The 23,242-nt window shown below is 44.0% G+C and overlaps 1 protein-coding gene across 1 annotated transcript; it reads right to left on the bottom strand.

Annotated features, from left to right (window-relative positions):
* Positions 1–7,641: 7,641 nt before the first annotated feature.
* LOC113885875 (serum amyloid A protein-like) lies at positions 7,642–11,456 on the bottom strand. The gene is made up of 4 exons (XM_027531638.1): positions 11,353–11,456; positions 10,705–10,796; positions 8,320–8,458; positions 7,642–7,931 (listed from the first exon to the last, which is right to left on the bottom strand). Exons 2-4 carry the CDS (start codon positions 10,793–10,795, stop codon positions 7,766–7,768), a joined length of 396 nt encoding a protein of 131 aa, XP_027387439.1. The 5' UTR covers position 10,796; positions 11,353–11,456; the 3' UTR covers positions 7,642–7,765.
* Between the last annotated feature and the right edge of the window lie 11,786 nt (positions 11,457–23,242).

Genomic DNA, 23,242 nt, shown 5'->3' with positions numbered 1-23,242 from the left:
AAAATCTTGTTATCTTGTCTCTTCCCCCTTCCTCAACCCTCACTTTCAGTTACTAGGTAAATTCCCTCAATTCAACATTGGTGATTGTTTCCAACAGTTACTTATTTTTCTATTCTCTGTTGCCACCAGTCCACATTGTCGTTACTTCTTACTGAGACAATCACATCAGTCTTTAGGGAACTTCCTTCGCTTCTGTTAAAAAACAAAATTGAACAGTGAATTTAAAGGTCTAATTGCTTTATTCAATGACTCATGATCAGGCAGCATCCCATCTAATAACTAGAAGAGTGCTCTGAATGGGTATACGAAGGGGAGGGCTTTTATAGAAAGAAGGGTGAGACAAGGGAGTTATTAGCAAAAGAAAAGAAAGAATTATTTGTCGATCAGGATATCTTTTTGTGGAAAAGGGACCATTAAGACTTATGCATATTATCTCTTGGGGGTGGAGGTGGTGAGATGGGATGAATGGAGAAGGCCCACTGGCAGATTACCTCTGACCACAAAGTTCCACTGGTTAAGATTACATTTCTGGGGAGGGTTGAAATTGCAACTTGGTTGATTATTACAGTCTCAGTTCTGTGGGCTTTAGCACCAGTGGCACTATCTGGGTCCTGTGGTTTTCTCTAACGCTTCTAAACACTGCCTTGCCCCCTACCACCACCACGTGGTCCCAGCACATCACAATGGAACCAACCTTCAGTGTCACTCAGGTGATTCACAGACTTGCCACACATTAGAATCATCGCCGGTCTTGTTAACAAATACAGATGTGGGAATCCTGCCCCCGACCTGGACTTGTAGACCTAAGGCCTAGTTTAACCTCCTTCAACTTGTCTCCTATCCCCACATTGTTCAGGTTATCCTAGTTGGTAGATAAACCTCAGCCCCTCAGAGTGACTGGTTCTTTGGGTCTCATGGGAAGTTCATTGGAGACTCTCTGTCAGAATCCTTATCCTCTGAGGCATAGCCTTCAACCCCTTCCCAACTGGAAACTTTCATAGCTCCCCTCTGCTTTCCAAATCCAAATCCCCAATCCTTGAGCTTGGTATTTAAAACTGATGAAAAAAATTATTTTAAGGCAGGACAAGAAAAAAATTTAACGTAAAATTTTCTTTGCCTTTTGAACTACTATCCTCTCCCCTTTAGTGTACACTGTGAGTCTGTGTTACATTAACTAGATTCCCTTAAAAGACACAGGAATGCCTGCTTGCCAAAAAAGAAAAAAAAAAAAGCAATTTCCTCCTGGCACCAGCAAGGTAACTCCTTAGGAGTTAAGCCTTCCTTCCTTGATCCTGTAAGGAGTCACAATGACGCATTACTCATTTGTTGGACTATGTCAACTGTCGGTGTCATACTTTGATGTATAACTCTTTGTCTCAAAAACATATAACTGCTTTGACCTCTAATGGGTGGAACAGTCTTCAGGGCTTTTTTTTTTTTAATTGTTTATTTTTGGCCACATCCCAAAGCTTACTGGACCTTACTAGTTCCCTGACCAGGGTTCGAACCTGTGCCCTCAGTGGTGAAAGGGTAGAGTCCTAACCACTGAACCGCCAGGGAATTCCCCTCAGAACTTTCTGAAAGACTGTCTCCTGAGTTGTAATCTTCATGTTGGCTCAAATAAAATTCTCTTTATTTTTTAAAAAAATTTTGTTTGATGTGGATCATTTTAAAAAACTTTATTTTTAAATTTATTTTTAATTTCTTACAATATTGCTTGTTTTATGTTTTGTTTTTTTGACTGCAAGGCATGTGGAATCTTAGCTCCCTGCTGCTACTGCTACTGCTAAGTCACTTCAGTCATGTCCGACTCTGTGTGACCCCATAGATGGCAGCCCACCAGACTCCCCCGTCCCTGGGATTCTCCAGGCAAGAACACTGGAGTGGGTTGCCATTTCCTTCTCCAATGCATGAAAGTGAAAAGTGAAAGTGAAGTTGCTCAGTCGTGTCCAACTCTTAGCGACCCCATGGACTGCAGCCTACCAGGCTCCTCCGTCCATGGGATTTTCCAGGCAAGAGTACTGGAGTGGGGTGCCTGACCAGGGACTGAACCCATACTCCTGCATTAGAAGGTGAAGTCTTAACCACTGGTCCACCAGGGGAGTCCCCCTCTCTCTTTCTTAGATTGAGTATTGATTAAAAGTTGTTGACCAGGCCCTCGATGACTTGTTCCCAGATTCTTGTTCTCAGTTTCAGAGCCCAAGTTTGTCTCTCATCCTGGGCGCTGTTCACGGACACCTCTGCACTTGCCCTCTGGTCGTGCCCCTGCTCAACCCTGACCTGCCCTTTGCCCCAGGGCCCATCTGCTGAAATTCCACCGGGGTTCTGTCCCTTCTAGTTCCACATGGCAAGGTTTTTTTTTTTTTTTTTTTTAATTTTTATTTTTTGTTTGTTTTTTTTTAATTAAAAAATGAAGATAATATAAAATTTATCATCTTAACTGTTCTGTGGCTCAACAAGGGACTGAAATTGCCCCTTTTGTCGGGAACAGTAACTTTAGGGTAAAATTTTGAGCAAACCCAGTTTTTCTCACCCATTCATTTAAAAGAAATCTGGGTACCATGAAACTTCCTGAGGAGCAGTACAGAATTACAACACAACGCTGCTGGGCAGAGATGACTAGCCTGGAGCTTCCAGTCAACCTTGGTCTAGTGGATAAAATACAAACCGCAAGAGAGGCTGGGAAATTCCTGCTTGGTATTTCTTCCCAGAGGACTCAGAAAAACACTGGCACTGCTGTGTCCTAAATACAGAGAATATTTTCCTAGACTGGGGTTTTCCCAGCTTGCCCAGGTAATAATACATTATTCCAGATGGACTACTCTGACTCCGTCTGAATATTCAAGATGACATATACTAGTGACCTAGGCACGATTTTATCTGATACTAATAGGCAAAGCCTGGGTTTCATGGCTTTATATCAGTGTTTTGACTTCCTCGGCTTTTCCTAGTTAAACCGCCCGTCTTCGTGGCCTGAGGCTGTGCAGCCATGCAGAGCCCCATGCGTAGCACAGCCCTGTGCTTGGTTTAATGCCCCGCTTTCATCATCTTGGAGTTTTTAAGAATTTCTGAACATGTTTATTTGGGACTGGTACCATACATTATGTAACTGGTCCTGCCTGCTGTGGTAGATCTGAGGTACAGCTTGAGATTTTGCATTTCTAGCCAAATCCCAGGTGATGACCGTTTTCTGTTCTCAGTTTATTTAGGCTTAAATTAACTTTCTCTGGAGAAAGAACTTTCTGTGAGGGGTGCCGAGGGACTTGACTCGAAATGGATCAAACACAAGCTCAGGCTCTCTGGTTCCTCTCTTCCAGGGATACCGGGTGATGACTGGAATAGCTTTTATTATTGCTTTAGTTGAGAGATCATTAGCATACAGCAGGACATTAGTTTCAAGTATACAGTGCAATGATTTGATATTTGTATATATTGTGCAACGATCATCACGATAAGTCTAGTTACCACCCATCACCATACACAATGACAATTTTTTTGTGTGTGATGACAACTTTGATGTACTTATATGTGGAATCTAAAAAATAAACCTGAGTATAACAACAAAAAAAGAGACTCACAGTTAAAGAGAACAAATTAGTGATTACCGGTAGGGAGAGAGAAGGGAGGAAAGGGCGTGATAGGGGTAGAGGATTGCGGGGTACAAACTACTCTGTATGAAACAAGCTATAAGGACGCACAGGAAATATAGCCAGTATTTTATAATGACTATAAATGCCGTATACTTTTTAAAAATTGTGAATCTCTGTGTTGGACATCTGAAACTTATGAAATATTGTACATCAATTATACCTCAATTTAAAAATATAAAGAGAAAATATCCATGCACCCCTGTGTTAACTGCAGCATATTTACAACAGCCAAGATATGGAAACCATCTAAAGCACCTTAAAGTCCACCAGTTAGTGAATGGATAAAGATGATGCAGTATAATGGAAGTACATTTCATAATGTATTACCCTGAAAAAATTCCCTTTTTACTAGTTAGTTAAAAAAATTAATTCTTTCACTCATTCACTTGTTCAGTAAGCATTGAAGTCCTATTACATGCCAGATACTGTGCTTAGTGCTAGATATTTAAAGTTAAATGAGACAGAAATTGTTACAATCTAGGGTTGAATACAGACCAAGAAAACCATCAAAACACGCCACCCCCCCCCCAAAAAAAAAAACACAAAATAACAGAAAAAGCAAGCCAAGAAATGAATAAAATCATCTCACATATTGATGATTGCTAGGAAAGAAGTAATAGCCATGGTAGGCTACCCATGTCGAGTCGGAGAAGGCCATCCTGAAGAGGAATTTCAAGTAAGAGGTGCAGGAAAGATGGAAGCAGCCTTGTGAAGGATGGGTGGGAAGCATGTTCAGGGCAAAGGCAATACCACATACCTATAAATTAGAGTTTGACTCATTGGTGGGACTGAGGGAAAACCAATGTGGCTGGAGAGCAGAGAGCTGGGAGGGTATGGCATGAGATGAGGCCAGAACATGACCAGAGACCAGGTCTGCTGAAGAGTTTTAAGTAGAAGGGACACAGGATCAGACTATGGCTTCAACTATCAGTCTGTGTGCTAGAGAAACAGGCCTCTTTTGTCTGTGACAGTCCCAGTTTATTCCTGTCATCCTGGTATGATTATTACTAATGTCCCTTTTCGTTCTGGAAAGTGACTTGGTTTAGATGATAAGTTATACAGCCAACTTAAGCAGAAAGGGAAACCATGAAGATGGGGAGACTAGTTAGACAACGGCTGCAGGAACCCAGGTGAGAAATGGTCTTGGAGGTGCCCATGAGAGCAGGTTAATGGATTAGAGATGAAATCTGGAAATAGAATCACAGGACTTGCTAGTGGATTGGATGTGGGGTAAAGGGAAGGGAAGCATCAAGCTTATGTCTCAATTTCTGGGCTGAGTAACAGAGGGAACAGTGGTGTCATCTGCTGAAACGGAGGGGCCTGCAGGTGAAAAGTTCTGGAGGCAGATGAGAGTTCCCTTTGGGACATGCTGACTGTGAGATCTCTGGAAGCCATCCAAGCAGAGGTGTCTAGAGGTCAGTTGGATATTCAAGCACGGGGCTGGGAAACCAGGTTTCTGAGCAGGGGAGGTGTAATTTTCGGAGCCATCAGTGTATAGGTGCTATTTCCTGCACTTGGAGAAAATTTAGAGACATAAAAAGTGAGAGTCCTGGGGTGGGAAGGGGTGGGAGGTGGGAGGGACGTTAAAGGGGGAGGGGACACATGTATACCTGTGGCTGACTCATGTTGTTGTATGGCGGAGGCCAACACAATATTGTGAAGCAATTTTCCTTCAATTAAATAAGTTTAGGGGGAAATAAAGAGAAAAAAAAAACTTAAAGAAAGTGAGAACCAGAACCAAGTCTGAGGGACCCTTAGAGTTTAGGGAGATGAAAAGACCCAGTTAAGGGGATAAAGGAAAATTAAAGGGAAACAAAAGGAGGGTATGGTATTATGAAGCCAAGAGAGAACCTTCCAGAAAGGAGGAAGAGGACAATTGTGCTGAGCGTGTCTCAGAGCCTTCCTGATATGAGACAGGAACTTGTCAGCTGTCTTGGCACCACGGAGGTCACTGGTGACCAGAGCTGTTTTGCTGAGTGGTGGGGACAGAGATCAGGCTGGTGGGGGTTCTAGTGTGAGTCAGAAGAGAGGAAGCAGGAAGTGCAGATGGACAGACTCTCAAGTTTGACGATAAAGAGGAAGAGGAAAAGGTGCCAGAGTGAAGAGTGACATGGACTGAAGTCTGGGTTTTCAATGTGGGAATTTATTGAGGAAGCAGATACAGAGGGTCTGGACTCTGAGGTGTGGCATGTATCGTGATGAACAAGCACAATTTCCTTGCTAAGATGAATGTCCCCAGGTGTCCTGTGCAGGACAAGAGCGCCACAGGAGCTGGGGGAAGGGAAGCACTAACCAGAAAGTGCTTTCTCCTGCAATGTCCCTAGAGCACCCAAACTGCAGAGATTAGCACCGTGGCCAGCTGGCACCGGGGATGTGTTTATAGGGTCCAGCTCCAGAATCACAAGCCAGGCAAAGAAGGGTAGGTGTGGAGCTCAGAGTAAATAAACACACACTTCTACTCTGAATGTGGGATTGAGGAGCACTCCCGAGGGGAGAAAATTAATGAGAATATGATCTCTAGAGAGGAAAGACGTTGAATTTCCCCGTCAAGGAGGAAGAAAAAGTGTGGATATAAGGTAGTTACAAGAGAGCTTTCTCATACAGGTTCCATCAGAAGGCCTTGTCAGAGATGTAGGTAGGAGAAGTTTAAGGAGGATAATGGCTGTATCTCAGAAAAGTGAGTCTCTGACTAAATAAAGCAGGGGAAAGTTAGCTGGGATTGAGGAGAATGTGGCTGCCCGTCAGCTGCTGAGAACAGGCTCAAAGCTCTGCTGAGTTTAGGGTTTTGATGGTAGAGTCTGAATGGACCCCAGGTTGTAAGCAGCCTTTGTTATGAGATTGTTCTCTGTTAGATTTCTAACCCAGGTGCTGAAGGTCTAAAATTTTGCAAAATGAGGGGAAAGAAAGGAAACATTAGAGAAAGGATGATTGGCAAGGTTGGATAAACAAGCTTTCCAAATTTTTTTAAAAGAGAAAAATAAGTGTATTGTTACTCGAGATGAAAGTTGGATACAGAAGCCTATTCACCATCCTTTAAGATTTTAGATTATTTTACTTCTTGGAATCTGAAAAATTCCTAAACATCAAATCTGAAAACAAAACAAGCTGAACACCAAAACCAAAGTTTTTATCTGAGAAAGAAGTTTCTTGGTTTTCTAGGAATATATGATTTACAGAATCACTCATAATTCCTGTGCTCTAACAGACCCATGGCAACCCACTCCAGTATTCTTGCCTAGAGAATCCCATGGACAGAGTCCACGGGGTCCCAAAGAGTCAGACATGACTTAGGACTAAACAGCAACAACAGCAGACCCAAACCCCTTTGTTAAGAGACAGTTTTCCTCAATAAGTAACTGCTGCTGGCTTCCCTGGGTTGAGAAAGGACCAGGAGGGGAAAACGACTTCCTCTCAAGGACATGAATCATATCCAAGGCAAACAAAGGTGCCTGGCCTCTGAATTTTCATGTTGCCATTATTCCTCCACTCCTTGACATGTTTGTTCCTGGGAACTTGTATAAGGCAAGGAAAATGGAAGGGAGCAGCACTGGAGCAGTTCTGGATGCACAGACAGAAACTGGTTCTTGGTTGGATTTGTAGGTGCTGCTGAGTAATGAACAGGAGATCAAGGTGGCAGTTTCTGGAGCAGGATTCCACCATCCAGTCCTCCTGTGTCCATGCCCCACACAGAGAGCACCGAGGACAGGATAGGGGACTAGACCTGGGGACAGAGAAGGGGACAGGACACAATGGCAGGGAGTGAGAAGGCCTGACTGAGAAGGGCCTGGAAATGGCCTCAGTGTAACCAGAGGGGTCTGGAGAGGGAGCGGGTCTGATTAGGGAAGGCTGGAGAGGGCGTCTGTCCTGAATGATGCTGAGATTCTATCCCAGAGCCAAACACACAAGCACAGGCTCAGCCTTCATATCGGTGTCTGGCCATCACCCCTGGGAACTAACAGGCTGTCCTTATACCAAAGAATGACACACAGTCTCAGTATTCCATCTCTTGAGCATTTATTAGATCTGCTGCCTTCTGAGGACAGAGAACTCTCTAGGTCAGTGTCCCTGCCCTTAGGGACTCACAGCCCCATCTCCTGAGCAGAGAGAGAGGCAGCTCAGTACTTGTCAGGCAGGCCAGCAGGTCTGAAGTGGTTGGGGTCTTTGCCGCTCCGGCCCCATTCGTTGGCAGCCTGGTCGGCCTTCGAATCCTCCCGTACCTGGTCCCTGGTCATACCCTTAAACAGAGGGTCTGTGATTCCCTGAATAGTCTCTCTGGCGTTACTGGAAAGGAAGAGGGCACGGAGGGGATTAATCCAGGACTATGAGCCACAGCCCCACCCTCCCCATCTCTCCTCTTTCCAAGGGATCAATGACTCTGAGAGGAGCCAAGGAAAGAGGGGCTACAACCCTGAGGCTCCCGGGCTCAGCCCACCTCAGCCCTGTGCTGGGTGAACAGCACCCATAGAGAAAGGGTGGAGAGTCGCCTGTCCCACCAAGTTGCTCTGCTCTTCAGCCCCTCAGACTTCACACTGGGCACAGAGCAGGAAGGTGGGTAAGAGGAAGAGGGCCCACAGCCTACAGGAAAGTTCTCCAGGGCTTGGCCCCTCCAGGTTGTCCTAGGCAGCCAAGCTCTGCTCACCCATCCCTGCATCCCCAGGGACCCTGGTACCTGATCACTTTAGCAGCCCAGGCACCCCCAGGTCCCCTTCGGGCAGCGTCATAGTTTCCACGGGCGTGGAAGTATTTGTCTGCACCCCTGTAGTTGGCTTCTTTCATGTCTTGGTAAGCTCTCCACATGTCTTTAGCCCCTGGGAAGAAAAGAAAATGATGATATGAATGTGATCATGTTTTGGTGAAAGAGAAATAAATCATTTCCTCCCACTGATTTTAGGTTTCAGCCTTCGACCAAGCCCTTGGAGATTATTTTATTGGCTTGAAATGAATACTTCTTTACTTCTCACTTCCTTCCCTGATCTGAAGTTGTGAGTATCACACTTGATGCAAGGTTTATTCTGTTTGATTTCATTCTAAGTCTGTCAGAACTTTGTTTCTGGAGGTGTGTGATGTCTGTGAAGAAGCGGTCAATGCTTTCTTTAAGGGATGTTTGCTTATACAATGAACCTCCACCTGGAAAGATGCAGGAGAGGCTCTGATCAGAGCTTGAGAATGACGATACTGAGAAAGGCTGTGGATATAGGATACTCCCAGCTGGTCAAGGGGAGAAATCCAGCCCTGGGGACTAACTCGGGCCTGAGTACATCTGAATACTCAGGGCATGTTTGCACATGGGCAACCGTCAGAATTAAATCAGCAGGTGATAAAGGTGAGCTCCCTAAGAGGGCTTTGAAGAAACAGGGTAATCAGATGCAGAAAAAGGGCAACTGACCCACCAGCTCTAAAGTTCAGTGTCCTCTCCAGTAAAATGGAGGAGTAATGCCTCCCTCAGGGTGGTTATGCAGAAGAACTGAGGAAATACAGGTTGAGTTTATGGAACATTGTCGGTGCTCACTATACTATCACCTCTCTGGTCCTTAGAAGAGTAGGGCAAAAAAATAAATAAAGTTGGATGGAGATCAGGGAGGCATGGACAGAAAACCCAACCTAAATAGAATAAAATGGCAAAGGTTTAAATGATTAGCTCATTAGGGAAAAGAGGAAAATATAACATGGATTATAATAATAGTTTATGTAATATCTCTATGAGATAACTTATCTTTATTTTAGGTGTTAGCTATTTCCACTGTTCAGAAAAATAGTTTGGTTGAGGGCTATGATATTCTTACTATAGCTATGCACCCTGAGTTACAGATTTAAATAGTTCCCTGGAGTCTAGAGTTGCTTAATAAGTGCTTCCAAATGCACGACATATTTGTCCCTTGGGTGCAAAACAAGGTAGTGGTTCTCAGTGTTTACTGTGCACAAAATCAAGTGGGGTGCTCAATAATGGACAGATTTGCAGAGAGCCCCAGGGACTGTGGTTCAGGGAAGGGACTGTGTGTGGATCCAGGCACCTGCATTCCACAAAGCACCCAGACCACGGTTAATTCTCATGCAAGTCATCCTAGAGTGCCCCTTGAACAACACTGACCTAAGAGATGAAAAGATACTTTTATCTGGGCCTGTGTGAATTTAGATGGAATTAAGAACAAATGCTTAAAACAATTATTCAGCAATTATCACAGAAAAATAATAACACCAAATAGTTTTGGGAAATAAATTATGGCCAGTTTGCTCTGGCTAGTGAGGTCTATATCTCTTGCTATAGGATTCTCGCCAGGTCTCAGCCTCAGCAGAACCATCATCAAGGAAACTCATGCTGCCATTTACTGTGGGGAGGGGAGCTCTATCGGGTTTCCTTCCAAAGGCAGCAACCCCCACTCTCTCCCATCTGCTCAGATAAAGAGCAGGACACGTGTTCACAGACCCCTCACCCTCCACGTGTACTCTTGTCTGGGAGGCAGTAGAAGGGCCGAAGTCAACAGCAAGGTCTCAGGATGCTGGGTTCAATCCTGCTCTGCTGGAGGATGTTGGACCCTATCTTAATCTCTTGGGGCAGCAGGTTCTCTGATAAGGGGTGATGGTCCCTACATTGCAGGACTCAAGGATTAAACCCTGAGGGGGAAAACGAGTCGATTCCTGCATATAAAGCTCTTAGACAGTCCTGGGCAGCTACTAAAAAATCAAGTATTTTATTTATAAGTATTCAGCAGTTGCACCCACTTCATGGCTACAGGAGACTTGGAAATGAGCCATCTCTAGTTGCCCACGAGGCGGTAGGAGAGCCTTACTGGTATTTTGGCAACAGATACCTTGCCCCCCAGATGTCTTCCTCACTCCTGCTGAAAGTTGGGGCCTAAACTTTATGTGACCTCGGGCTTGGGGATCCCCTAAAAGAGTGCAAAGCTGGCCAGAAAAGCTTCGGGAAGTGCTACCATGAAAACTAAGCTTCTTTTCTGCCCACCTGTGGCCTTTGCCCTGTGGGGATGTGTCCTCTGCTCAGGTCAATCCTGGGGAAGCAGACACAGCCTCCCCTGGCCCATCCTTTGGTCCTTACCTTGACCAGCTTCCTTGAGGAATGTCCCCCATCTCTGGCTGCTGACGCCCAGGATCAGGAAGCAGAAAATGATGCCCGTGGAAAGGTTCATCCTGCAACAGAGAGATGAGCGGAGTCAATCAAGAATGACAGGTCTTGGGGCTGAGTTGTAATGTGGATACACTCTTACATTCCGAACATAAACCCCTCTGAATTTTATCTCAGTAGACAGACGATAGGTTGTAACACAGAGGATCCAGCTCTTATTTCCATATGAAATCTTGGAATCCCAATGATTTCCTGTGTGAAGGATTGCAACGTGCTTTTAGCATAAACCACTTTCCAGTCCAGTCATCCTCTATCAGCCCTGAGACCCAGCTGCACTGCAAGTTTCCCAAAGGCAAGAGGAGTGTGTTCATGCTGCCTCTCTGTGATACGAGACGAGGTGAACGAGGCACATGTGTCTGTGGCCTGCGTGCTCACCCCATCGCTGCCTGCACAGAAGATGCAGACAAGATGAGCCCTACTCCCTGAAGTGCTCAATCTGGTGGATTCTAATGGTCAGAACAGTAGATTCAGGAAGGAAGCAGAGTTGGGCTGCAGCGCAAGAATGCTGCTGAAGAGAGAGTCTCCGAAGAGGAAAAGTGTTGGAGAGTTCTAGCACCTCACCTGTGGCCGTGCCCTCCTGCTGAGGCTCCTGGTGAAGCTGAGCTGCCTGTGCTGCCTGCCTGGGAGACGGGGCCGGTGCTTTATATACTCTCACTTGGCTAGTGGAGCAAATGAGAACTGGGGTGGAAGCAAAAAAAAAGAAAGAAGGAAAAAAAGTTTGGGAAATCCTCCTGACCAGAACACAGCATTCAAAACAGCAGTGTTATTCTTCACTGACATCGAATTTTCCTAGATTGTGCAATCTGGCAACTTTCAGAATGTAGCATATTGGGCTTTTCCTGCCCGTTTCTAGTCTCACTCCAGGAGACAAATGTGTTTTTCACCCCCCATCGTAATGTACTGACTTTTGCTGTGAAGTGTGTGTGTGCTTAGTTGCTCAGTTTTGTCCGACTCTTTGGGACCCCATGGACTGTAACCCACCAGGCTCCTCTCTCCATGGAATTCTCCAGGCAAGAATACTGGAGTGGCAGGCAAGAATACCAGGCAAGAGTACTCCATTGTCTTCTCCAGCGGAGCTCCCTGACCCAGGGATCGAATCTGGGTCTCTTGCAGGGCAAGTGGATTCTTTACCACCTGAGCCACCTGGGAATTCCAAAGACTAACAATAGAAAAAGGGAGTTGAGTAAAGAATGCGAGCAACAGGGCAAATGAAACAGCAGAACGGGTACCTTATAAGAGACAGCTCAGGATGAAGCTAGGACCTCAGGGTACAGCAGCAGGAAAGGAAGGAGATAAAACTCAGGAAAATCAAACCTCCAGTACACACAAGAGGGTAGATTCAGCCCTGGAAAAGGGAGTCTTCCAGCTTCAAGTGTATTCATGGTCAGAAGCTGTTGATAGTTATAACAGTAGGTCATATTGAGAGGTCATTGCAATCCCAGGAAGGTTGAACTACAGTGAGGAATTTTGCTATGATATCGTGTAGAAGTGACACCATAAAAATGAACAGGAAAAGTCCAGATGTCTGTTAAATTATCAGGATAGAAGGTTCAGGAAGGATACAGAGAAAGCTGATTTATCACAAGAATGCTGGAGTGTATGATGTCAGAGAATAGCTGTATCAATCAGAAAAGCAGGACTGAGCTTTATTCTGTGAGTTCAGGAAGATAATCTTGGGAGGAAATTTCATGCAGGAGCTCTCACAGGGATGGCGTGTCTGGAACTCCTTGTGCCATCTCTGCCTCTTCATCATAAAGGGAAATTTCAAAGGTTACTGTTTTCCCAGAGGAGGAGGGGTGAGGCATGTGTAATATGTCAGAGATGGTGGGGACCCAGAGGACATGGAACTGCTCTTCCTGACGGTGGGTCCCTGGGCTGGAAGCCTGAGGACAGCAGGAGGGCAAGTAAGGCCCAGCCCAGGAGCACCACCTCAGGATTCTTGCCTGGAGTGTTCACAGGAGAGCAGGAATGTGAGCCATGCATTGGAGACACAGGGAAGTGATCTCCAAGACAGATGCAAGCAAATCACAGAGACTTGCCAACTGAGACGAGGGGGGATGGTAAATTAGAGTCTGGAAGGATCTGGGACTTGTGCTCAAGTAGTAATCCTGAGAAGAAGGAGGGGGAAGCATTTCCAATTTGTTACAAGACTCAGGAAACTATGAGCAGGACGTTAGAAAGAAGAGCACTGGCCCAGGCGGAAGCACACCAGCTGAGGATGACACTGTGGTCTGGGAACCACGGTCTTAGATGTGTTGTTGGTGTTTAGTCACCAAGTTTGTGTCTGACTCTTTAGTGACGCCATGGGTTGTAGCCCCTCAGGCTCCTCTGTGTGTGGGATTTTCCAGGGAAGAGTACTGGAGTACGTGGAGATTTCCTTCTCCAGGGGATCTTCCTGATCCAGGGATTGAACCCACGTCTCCTGAATTGCAGGGGATTCTTTACCACTGAGCCACCTGAGACACCCTGTCTTAGAGTAGAACCTCTCGGAAATAGGATGATGCCTCTTTCTGGGTCTGGGACATATTTTATTTCCTGTAGGTGTAATGAGGTGAACATGTAGGGTGGATACCTGTCTAAAGGATTGCTGTGTTTGCTTTTTATGCAAGGCAAAGCTAAGCAGTATTTAAATGTTCTCAACAGAACTTACACTCCTTCGAAAGTTGGGGTTCCCTGAGGTTGGGGTAGTCTAGGTCCCTGAGCTGGCTTAGCTGACTCGGTTCCAGGAGTAGACATGGTGGGGAGAGGGGATGCTGTCAACCATCTACAGTCATCAGCCCTGAACATACCCTTGGGCAACTCCACAGAGTGGGGCTGTGATGTCCACATTTCTTCTTCTACCTTCCTCGGGGCAGAAATCATGGGCCAGTGATCACATTCTTTTGTAACTCTTTGACTTTGGAGCCATTCCATACCGGAATTCCACTTCCCACTTTCTTGCATCATTCCAGTCATTTATTATTTGATAGAATCATTAGAGACAAAGTAAATACGATTTTTAGACACCAAGTCAAGCATTGCAAGTTCTCTTCCTTGTTACTTATGGCACTCTGTCTTTGGAAGGAACACTCAGTTCCTTGCAGGGCCATGCTTAGAACAATAGAAGACAGTCATGCTCAGCTCTTTTTATTTGTTTCTCCTGCAAAAGAAAACCATACTGTTATGGTGATTTCAGAGTCTTCAGGCCTTAAAGCGATTTCCCAGGAGTCTTCCATGAGAAGCTGTGTCCTGGTTTGCAGAGATGGTCTCTGTTGGTGCCTCTTGTTTCAGATTAATAGTTAATAGTGAGTGACAATCAGCAAACTGTTTTATTTTTGAAAGAGACCTGGTTTATATAATATATTAGACGGTACCACTTCCTTAATAGCCATGTGTGATAAGACTACTGAGAGGTTTAAGAGACCTTCATTTTCTGTTATATTTAAGAGGAAGAGAAGAACACCAAAGCTTTGCAACAAAAAACAAAACCCCTCAGGATACATCCTGACTATTAATAACACTTGGGGCCTAGGTCCCAAAGTTTTTGATATAGAGAAATCTCCTGTATTTGTTGCAGCTGCAGGAGAAGAGGGGATAGTCACACTGACAGCGCTTCTTTCACCAGCAGTTGGGAAGATGTGTAGTTTCTCTAAAGTCACATCCTGGAATTCTACTACATGGCAGAGAGAGAGAGAGCACCAGAGCGAGAGAGAGAGAGAGAGAGCGAGAGAGAGCGAGAGAGAGAGAGAGCGAGAGAGAGAGAGCGAGAGAGAGAGAGAGAGAGAGAGAAGAAAGAGAGAGAGAAGAGAGAGAGCGCGCGCGCGCGCGCGAGAGAGAGACAGAGAGAGGAAGAGATAGACAGGCCTGTGAAGTTCAGTTTACCAAAAGGAAAGGAAACACAGCTTTAGGACCAGAAAGGCTGGCTTCCCTCCTCTTCATCCTTCAGTTCACCAGGGAGATTAAAAGAAAATAGCACTGAAGAAATTATTAATGCTGTGTACATTGTTGATTATTTGGTTGCACTTTTTTTTTTCTCAAGGGAAAAAAAAGACACCTGAGGGTTGGAATTGACACATCAGAAAAGGAAACATACTGCACAGCTTCTCTGAGCTTCCTGAGGATCTCTGTTTATCTGGTAGAGGGCAGCAGCCCCCTGATTCTGAGGTGACCTGCCAGGAGGGGGTCATCTCTGCTCTAGGGGGCTCCTCACTCTGCCCCTCGTCCAAGAGTGTAGGAAAACAGCCTCCACTGACTGCTGGTGTCATAAGGAAAGACTGACTTCCTAGAATCTCACACAAATCTGACACCAGTCACTCCAAACCTGGAAACAACCATCTAAGAGACCAGATCCACCACGTTTCTCCTCTCAGCAAACTGCTGGAAACTCACACGGAGGACAACACCCACAGTTCATGCATGTACACCCAGTGACTTCTGGCAGAAGCCACAACAGTCAACACCAACAACAGCTACACACAGCACGACATGAAACTCTTTGCAATGACTCTAGTATCTCTCAGCATAAAAGGTCTTCAGCAGCATTATTCTGAGCTGGTTAAAACCAGTTCACAGAGGTAGACTCTCCACACAGACCCAAGTGAGCGAGATTTATCTGAATTCCTCTTTCCTGGTTCAAAGTTAAACTTAATATGGAGCCTCAGATCTCCATTTAATCAACTCACGGTGGCACATAATTTGCTAATTTAGATGAAGGAACAGCCTTTTTTTTTTTTGGTGCTAAGAAACATATATGTCTTTAGGAAGTTCAGTTCAGCTCACTTCAGTCGCTCAGTTGTGTCCGACTCTTTGCGACCCCATGAATCGCAGCACGCCAGGCCTCCCTGTCCATCATCAACTCCCAGAGTTCACTCAGACTCACGTCTATCGAGTTGGTGATGCCATCCAGCCATCTCATCCTCTGTCGTCCCCTTTTCCTCCCGCCCCCAATCCCTCCCAGCATCAGAGTCTTTTCCAATGAGTCAACTCTTCGCATAAGGTAGCCAAAGTACTGGAGTTTCAGCTTTAGCATCATTCCTTCCAAAGAACACCCAGGACTGATCTCCTTTAGAATGGACTGGTTGGATCTCCTTGCAGTCCAAGGGACTCTCAAGAGTCTTCTCCAACACCACAGTTCAAAAGCATCAATTCTTCGGCACTCAGCTTTCTTCACAGTCCAACTCTCACATCCATACATGACTACTGGAAAAACCATAGCCTTGACTAGACGGACCTTTTTTGGCAAAGTAATGTCTCTGCTTTTGAATATGCTATCTAGGTTGGTCATAACTTTCTTTCCAAGGAGTAAACGTCTTTTAATTTCATGGCTGCAGTCACCATCTGCAGTGATTTTGGAGCCCCCCAAAATAAAGTCTGACACTGTTTCCACTGTTTCCCCATCTATTTCCCATGAAGTGATGGGACCAGATGCCATGATTTCGTTTTCTGAATGTTGAGCTTTAAGCCAACTTTTTCACTCTCCTCTTTCACTTTCATCAAGAGGCTTTTTAGTCCCTCTTCACTTTTTGCCATAAGGGTTGTGTCATCTGCATATCTGAGGTTATTGATATTTCTCCCGGCAATCTTGATTCCAGCTTGTGCTTCTTCCAGCCCAGTGTTTAGGAAGTTAGTTAAGTATTAAATAAGCAAAAGTAGCTATCACAGATCTCTTCTCCCCAGTATCCCCTATTAAGCCCAGTGGTTTTCCAGGACCGTCTGGTAAAATCTCAGGGGACAGTTAATAGTATGTTACACAGGTTGGTGTAGAAAACTAATCAAGAGTAGAGATGTACAGCTCATTTTAAAGAATTAGAGTAACTTGATTCTAAAGTAAGAGATGGGCAATACAAGAAAACAACAGTCCCATTTCACCTCTAAAGGTGCAAACAATTCAAACAGAGCATAGTATTACCAAACCAAATATGAGCATTAAAAAATCCCTCATAACTGAGTGAGCTTTCCTGTTGGAATGTAAGAATTGGTCAGCATTATGACTACAATTAATGTAATTCATCACATTATTAGCCTAAAGGAGAAAAATAATATTATATTAATTGATCAAAAAAGAGTGTGATAAAGCTGAAGTTATGTTTGTTTTAAAAAATCCTTTAAGATAGATTCACAGATGTAGGGAAAAAACCTTGTAGTGTCCAGGGGATAAAACAGGGGGTGAGGAGGAATAAATTGGGAGCCTGGGATTGACAAACACATAATACTATATATAAAATATATCATTAATAAGGACCTACCGTATAGCATAGGGAACTCTTCTTAATACTCTGCAGTGATCTATACGGGGAAAGAATGTAAAAAATAGTGGATATATATCTTGCTGATACACTTTGCTGTATAGCAGAAACTAACAAACATTATAAATCAACAGTAAGAATAATTTTTTAAAAGAGAGAAAAAATGCTTTAGAAAATTACATTTCAAATGGAACTTTCTTAATTTTATAAAATTAAGATGAAATAAAATTAAAATAAAATTAATTTCATAAAATTCACATATTTTGTAATGGAAAAACTTTTAGCCCATGACTTGAAGGATCAGGAATGAGCAAAGAATGCTCACTGTCACCACTATTGTCTAACATAGTTCTGGGAGCCCTGACCAATGCCATAGTAAATAGAAAGAAAGAAAAGATATAAAGATTGGAAAAGTAGAGATAAAACTGTCATCATGTGTATTCCTATGGCTGATTCATGTTGAGGTTTGATAGAAAGCAACAAAATTCTGTAAAGCAATTATCTTTCAATTAAAAAATAAATAAATTTTTTAAGAAATGTAAAAAAAAATTTCATTAGTATAATCATAAACTCCCCAAGCCACAAAATCAACAGATTATTACAATTAATTAAGAAATTTAATAAGATAGCTCATATTCGATCCAAAAACCAACAGGTTTTTCCATAGTAGAAATACCCAAATAGAAAACATGACCAAAACAATAAACTATTCATAGTTACAGCAAAACTATAAAATTCCTAGCAATTACTTTCACCAGTAATACATAGAACTCCAATGGAGAAGGTGTCAGACCTCTAGCAAACACCTTAAAGTATGATTCAAACATGGAGAGAAGTTTCTAGCTCACTGATGGGATGACTTAACATTAAGGATGTTGATTCAACCCCAGATTAATCCACACATGTAATACTGAAAATCTCAGCTGAATTTTTCTGGAACATAAGATGATTACTTCAAAATTCATATAGAGAAATAAAAGTCCATGCATAGAAACTCAGTCTCAAAAAAGGAGAGTACTAACAAGAGGGACTTACTATACCAGGCAGCAAAATACAGTAATAAAAATGGTATTTGCTCAGCTAAAGACACATTGACCAATGGGACAGAATGGAGAGTGAGAGCTAGGGCACATGTAGAGGACATTAGTGTATGATCGAGAAGACATCACAAATCACTGGAGATAGGATGACTTAATAGTTTTGGAAAGAGAAAAATAAAGCTGGGCCCTTACCTGACAGGGCTTTCCTGATGGCTCAGATGGTAAAGAATTTGATCCCTGGGTTGGGAAGATTCTCTGGAGAAGGGAATGGCAACCCACTCCAGTATTCTTGCCTAGAAAATTAGACCCTTACCTAATACACATACATAAGTCAACACTAGAAGTATTAAATACATAAATGTGAAGATAAACTATAAAGTTAATAATAATATAAAAGAATATATTTATGATCTAGAGATGTTGTAGAATTTCTTAGATTTCAAAGGCACAAACCCCAAATTAGGAAGTGGTGAATTTGACTACATCAACAATAAAAATATAGTTGTAGATAGAGAATGGGAAAAGATATCTAGAATGGGAAAAGATATCTAAAATATGGCAAGGGATTAATATTTCAAAAATACAAGGAACTTATATGAGTCAATAAGGAAAAGATGGCAGCCCCAATAGAAAAATGGGTGAAGTGTTAGGAAAAAAAAAAAGTTTACAGATAACATGCAATAAGAAATAAGCTCACAAAGAGATGCACAATCATTAGTAACCAGAAAAATAAACCGACAAGCAGTCATGTTTTAAGTGTCAGATCAATACAAATGATACCTGCACCACGCCATGTGTATCACAGGAGGGACAGAGCTGGTGTGCATACCCTCAGTTTCGCAGTCAAGTGTCACTCTGCTGTCCAGGGGGGCAGCCCAGCTCACAGACCCTACAGCAATGGGGAGGATTTCTATGGCTCTGTGCTCTTGCCTTGGCATGAACCAGCTATCCACTTTTCCAGTCTAACAGCTTCCGTCAGAAAAGAATTTTGATTCAAAGACATAAATTAATGTCTAAATTATAAATAAAATATCAGAGGGTTGCTCTCGTAGGACATAGTGACTATCTCAACAAAAGTGTCTTTTGTTGTTGTCATTAAAAAAAACTCCTTTGTTAGAAATAAACTTTGTCAATACAGGTTTTGTTCTTCTATTTGCTATTCTTGTAGCTGCAAGAGAGATGGACCATTTTCTCTTTCTTACCTTGGGGGAAATTCTTTCTCCAGAGATTAGTAGGTCATACAGTTTACCAGGCCAAGAGCTGGAACCACATTGTTTAACCCTGAAAGAGATTCAGTCCTGAGAGAAAAAGAAATTATATGGAAAAGAAAGGCTAAAAATAGGATTAATAATAGATGGAATATGGAACATGAAATTACTGATGTCGTTTCCGTATTATTTTCCATCATGAATTTTTACTTGTGACTCTGACACATTTATCAATTTTTATCTTATCATAATCTTTATGAATTCATGTGCATTATTTATATATATATATATATATGTGTTTGCACATTTAGTGCTATTGGGTGTGCATGTAGAGAGAAAGGAATATATAGGTCAACTACAGTGTAAATGGACATTTGCTGTTTTTCCTTATCTCACCCCCATGAGGACAGGAAGTAAATTGTTGGTTTTCTTCACCACCATACTCAGTGCCTAGGAAAAGCCTTGACACAGACAGGCTTGATGAATCTCACTGAATGAACATCTTCAGCGAGGAAACTTGAACAGTATACAATAAGCATAAAGACAAAAATAAAAGCAATACTAATTTCCTGAGCCTGGATGAAAGGGGGAGGGGCAGGAAGAACCTCTGTAGAAACTTTGTTTCCAGTCTATTATCTAAGTGTGAGTAGACATATGAACACATAAAGGAAACAGGGTGGTATAATACTATCATTTTATGTTCTGCTTTTTCACTGCACAGCTCACCATAATGTTTGCATGTTATTACCCTTACCTGTCACAGTGGCAAAGCTGAAATTCAGATCTAGTCTGTGAGGATGGAGCCTTGCGATTCTTAGCCTCAGGTCATAGAGCTCGCACTGTGTGTTATGGCACATAACCAAATAAATGTATGATATATTTTAATTCAATTCTCTTAAATACTGATTAGCTTAATCATAACTCTCCAGTGGAATGTTCCTCACGTGAGAGCACTGGTCTTGTCTGTCTCAGATCCCCAGGGCCTGGCCCAGCTCTTGCCGTGTGCTGGGGGAGCATGAAGTGGGAGTTGAAGAGTGAACAGAAGGAGGAAGGAGTTCTGTAGACATCTTTACTGAAGGGTGAAGCGAGGTCTTTGCAGACTCCACGTGAGACTGTTTTGGATGGTCTAAGTCCACCCTGCAGAGAGTAAAGGAAGGTCTCAGTGCACTGGCTCCTCCCAGGTCGGATGGTTCAGGAACGAGGCACCCTGGGCAGCCTGAGTTCTGGTCCATTGCCCAGTTCTTTCAGGAAAGGTACAAGTGAGTTACTCACGGGAGATTTTGCAAGCATGTTTTACACAGTGTGGTTTGACAGGACTCCACATGTAATAAGTGTGTGTGTAAACCGAACACACTGTTCTCAGAGAGGACCTGGCTCTTCTTTTCCATAATCACAGATTTCGAAAAGTGACCCTGGGAAACTAGAGGATTGTGCAAGGGCTCCCTTGGCAGCCGGGTGTGAAAACAGGCTGCTGAGTGCTGTGCGTTTCCATCACCCACGCTGAGGACAGTGACTCCGAGGACCCCACCCCCTAGAGGGCATCCAGCAAGCAGCGCCAGACCTCGTGAGCTCCCAAAGCCGAGGAAGAGGCAGCAGCGCTGGCTCCACCGTCAACACCGCCCCCTCCACCACCCCACCCCTGGTCCACGTAGGAGATGCCCGAGGAGGGGAGGGGAGACGGCAGGGCTGTCAGCCTCCCGGGGAGTGCAGCATTTGCGGAGGCAGGCGATTTCTGGCAATTGATTCAGGGTGCCAAGAAGAAAACAAAAATGCCTGTTCATCTCTCAGCCGGGTGCGTGCCCACTGCGGACACTACCAGCTCATTCTGATGCCCCTATCCAAGCAGAGGGCAGTGTGGCGAGTTCTCGAGAGAGTCTACATGTGTAGGAGCCGTGAATATTCTGGAAGTTTCTAAACATGGAGCACCCATGCCAGTAGAGTTGAAAAGGCAGTGGTGGATTGTGACTAGGAAGGAGATGGGGTGAGCCTTTTCCCATCTGCCGTCTCTGCAGGAAGAGAAGAGGCCCCTGGTCATTCTGGGGGGTCCACTGGAATCCACTGGAAAGACCAGTGAGGTTACAGAAAATGCAGTGCTGGGCCAGGTGAGGTGACACCTCATTAGAACCCATGGTGATGAGGTGCACCATCATCAGAACCCATTGTGGATAACCTGCTCCTCTCTGGGAAGGTCCCCCATGGCTGAGGGGTGGTGTGAAGCTGGACTCACCTCAGGAGCACCACCATTGCATTTGGTGATTAATTATAGCTCAATAATTATATATATGTGTGTGTATATGTACATATATGTGTATATATATATACATATATGCACATGCTCAGTCTTGTCTGACTTTTTGTGACTCCATGGACTATAACCTGCCAGGCTCCTCTGTCCATGGAATTCCTCAGGCAAGAATACTGAAATAGGTTGCTATTTCCTACTTCAGACGTCTTCTGCATTAGTAAGCAGATTCTTTACCGATGCATCACCTGGGAAACCCATATATATATATATATATATACACACACACACACACACACACGCACACACATGCATGTGTGCGCGCGCACACACACACACTTTATATATACAGGGCTTCCCTGAGCTCAGCAGGTAAGCTATCTGCCTACAATGCAAGAGATATAGGAGACATGAGTTTGATCACAATTGCCAGAAATCACCTGCCTCCACAAATACTGCACTCCCCAGAGACTGACAACCCTGGCGTCTCCCCTCTCCCTCCTCAGGCATCTCCTACGTGGACCAGGGGTGGGATGGTGGAGGGGGCGGTGTTGACTGTGGAGCCCGCGCTGCTGCCTCTTCATCAGGTTTGGGAGCTCACAAGGTCTGGCGCTGCTTCCTGGATGCCTTCTCGAGGGAATAGGGTACTCGGAGCCACTGTGTCCTCAGCTGTGGGTGATGGAATTCTCCAGGCAAGAATACTGGAATAGGTTGCTATTTCCTACTTCAGGTGTCTTCTGCATTAGTAGGCAGATTCTTTACCAATGCATCACCTGGGAAACCCATATATACGCATGCACGCACACACACACACACACACACACACACACACACACACACACACACTTTATATATACAGGGCTTCCCTGATGGCTCAGCGGGTAAGGTATCTGCCTGCAATGCAAGAGATACAGGACACCTGATCTTTATCCTTGGTCAGGATGATCCCCTGTGTGTGTGTATATATATATATATATATGTATATATAGAGAGAGAGCGAGAGAGAGAACGAGTGCTCCCTTTCTCTATTATCTACCTACTACCTATATATGTATATATTTATATAAAGAGAGGAGAGAGATAGAGAGCTTGCATAGGTTTAAATTTAAATCTCATATTACATCACTTCTAAGATGCACATCTCTTGGTTATATAATTCTGAAATTAGTACATGTCTTACATTTCCTAATAATTAGGAAGCACTCATGAAAATGTTGTCATTGTACTAGGGTTAATTTTGTGTACACTTTTCTTCTTGTTTACACACAAGAGTGATGTAAGATTAAAATCTATGTCTAAGTTTAAAAGAACTCGCCTCAGTTCAGTTCAGTCGCTCAGTCGTGTCCGACTCTTCGAGACCCCATGAATCACAGCACGCCAGGCCTCCCTGTCCATCATCAACTCCCGGAGTTCACTCAGACTCACGTCCATCGAGTCAGTGATGCCATCCAGCCATCTCATCCTCTGTGGTCCCCTTCTCCTCCTGCCCCCAATCCCTCCCAGCATCAGAGTCTTTTCCAGTGAGTCAACTCTTTGCATAAGGTGGCCAAAGTACTGGAGTTTCACCTTCAGCATCATTCCCTCCAAAGAAATCCCAGGGCTGATCTCCTTCAGAATGGACCGGTTGGATCTCCTTGCAGTCCAAGGGATTCTCAGGAGTCTTCTCCAACACCACAGTTCAAAAGCATCAATTCTTTGGCACTCAGCCTTCTTCACAGTCCATCTCTCACATCCACA

The sequence above is a fragment of the Bos indicus x Bos taurus genome, chromosome 29 (assembly GCF_003369695.1).
Source record: "Bos indicus x Bos taurus breed Angus x Brahman F1 hybrid chromosome 29, Bos_hybrid_MaternalHap_v2.0, whole genome shotgun sequence".
Taxonomy (NCBI): Eukaryota; Metazoa; Chordata; class Mammalia; order Artiodactyla; family Bovidae; genus Bos; species Bos indicus x Bos taurus.
Note: the sequence above shows the minus strand (reverse complement) of the source record. Positions and strands in the feature narration are given on the sequence as shown.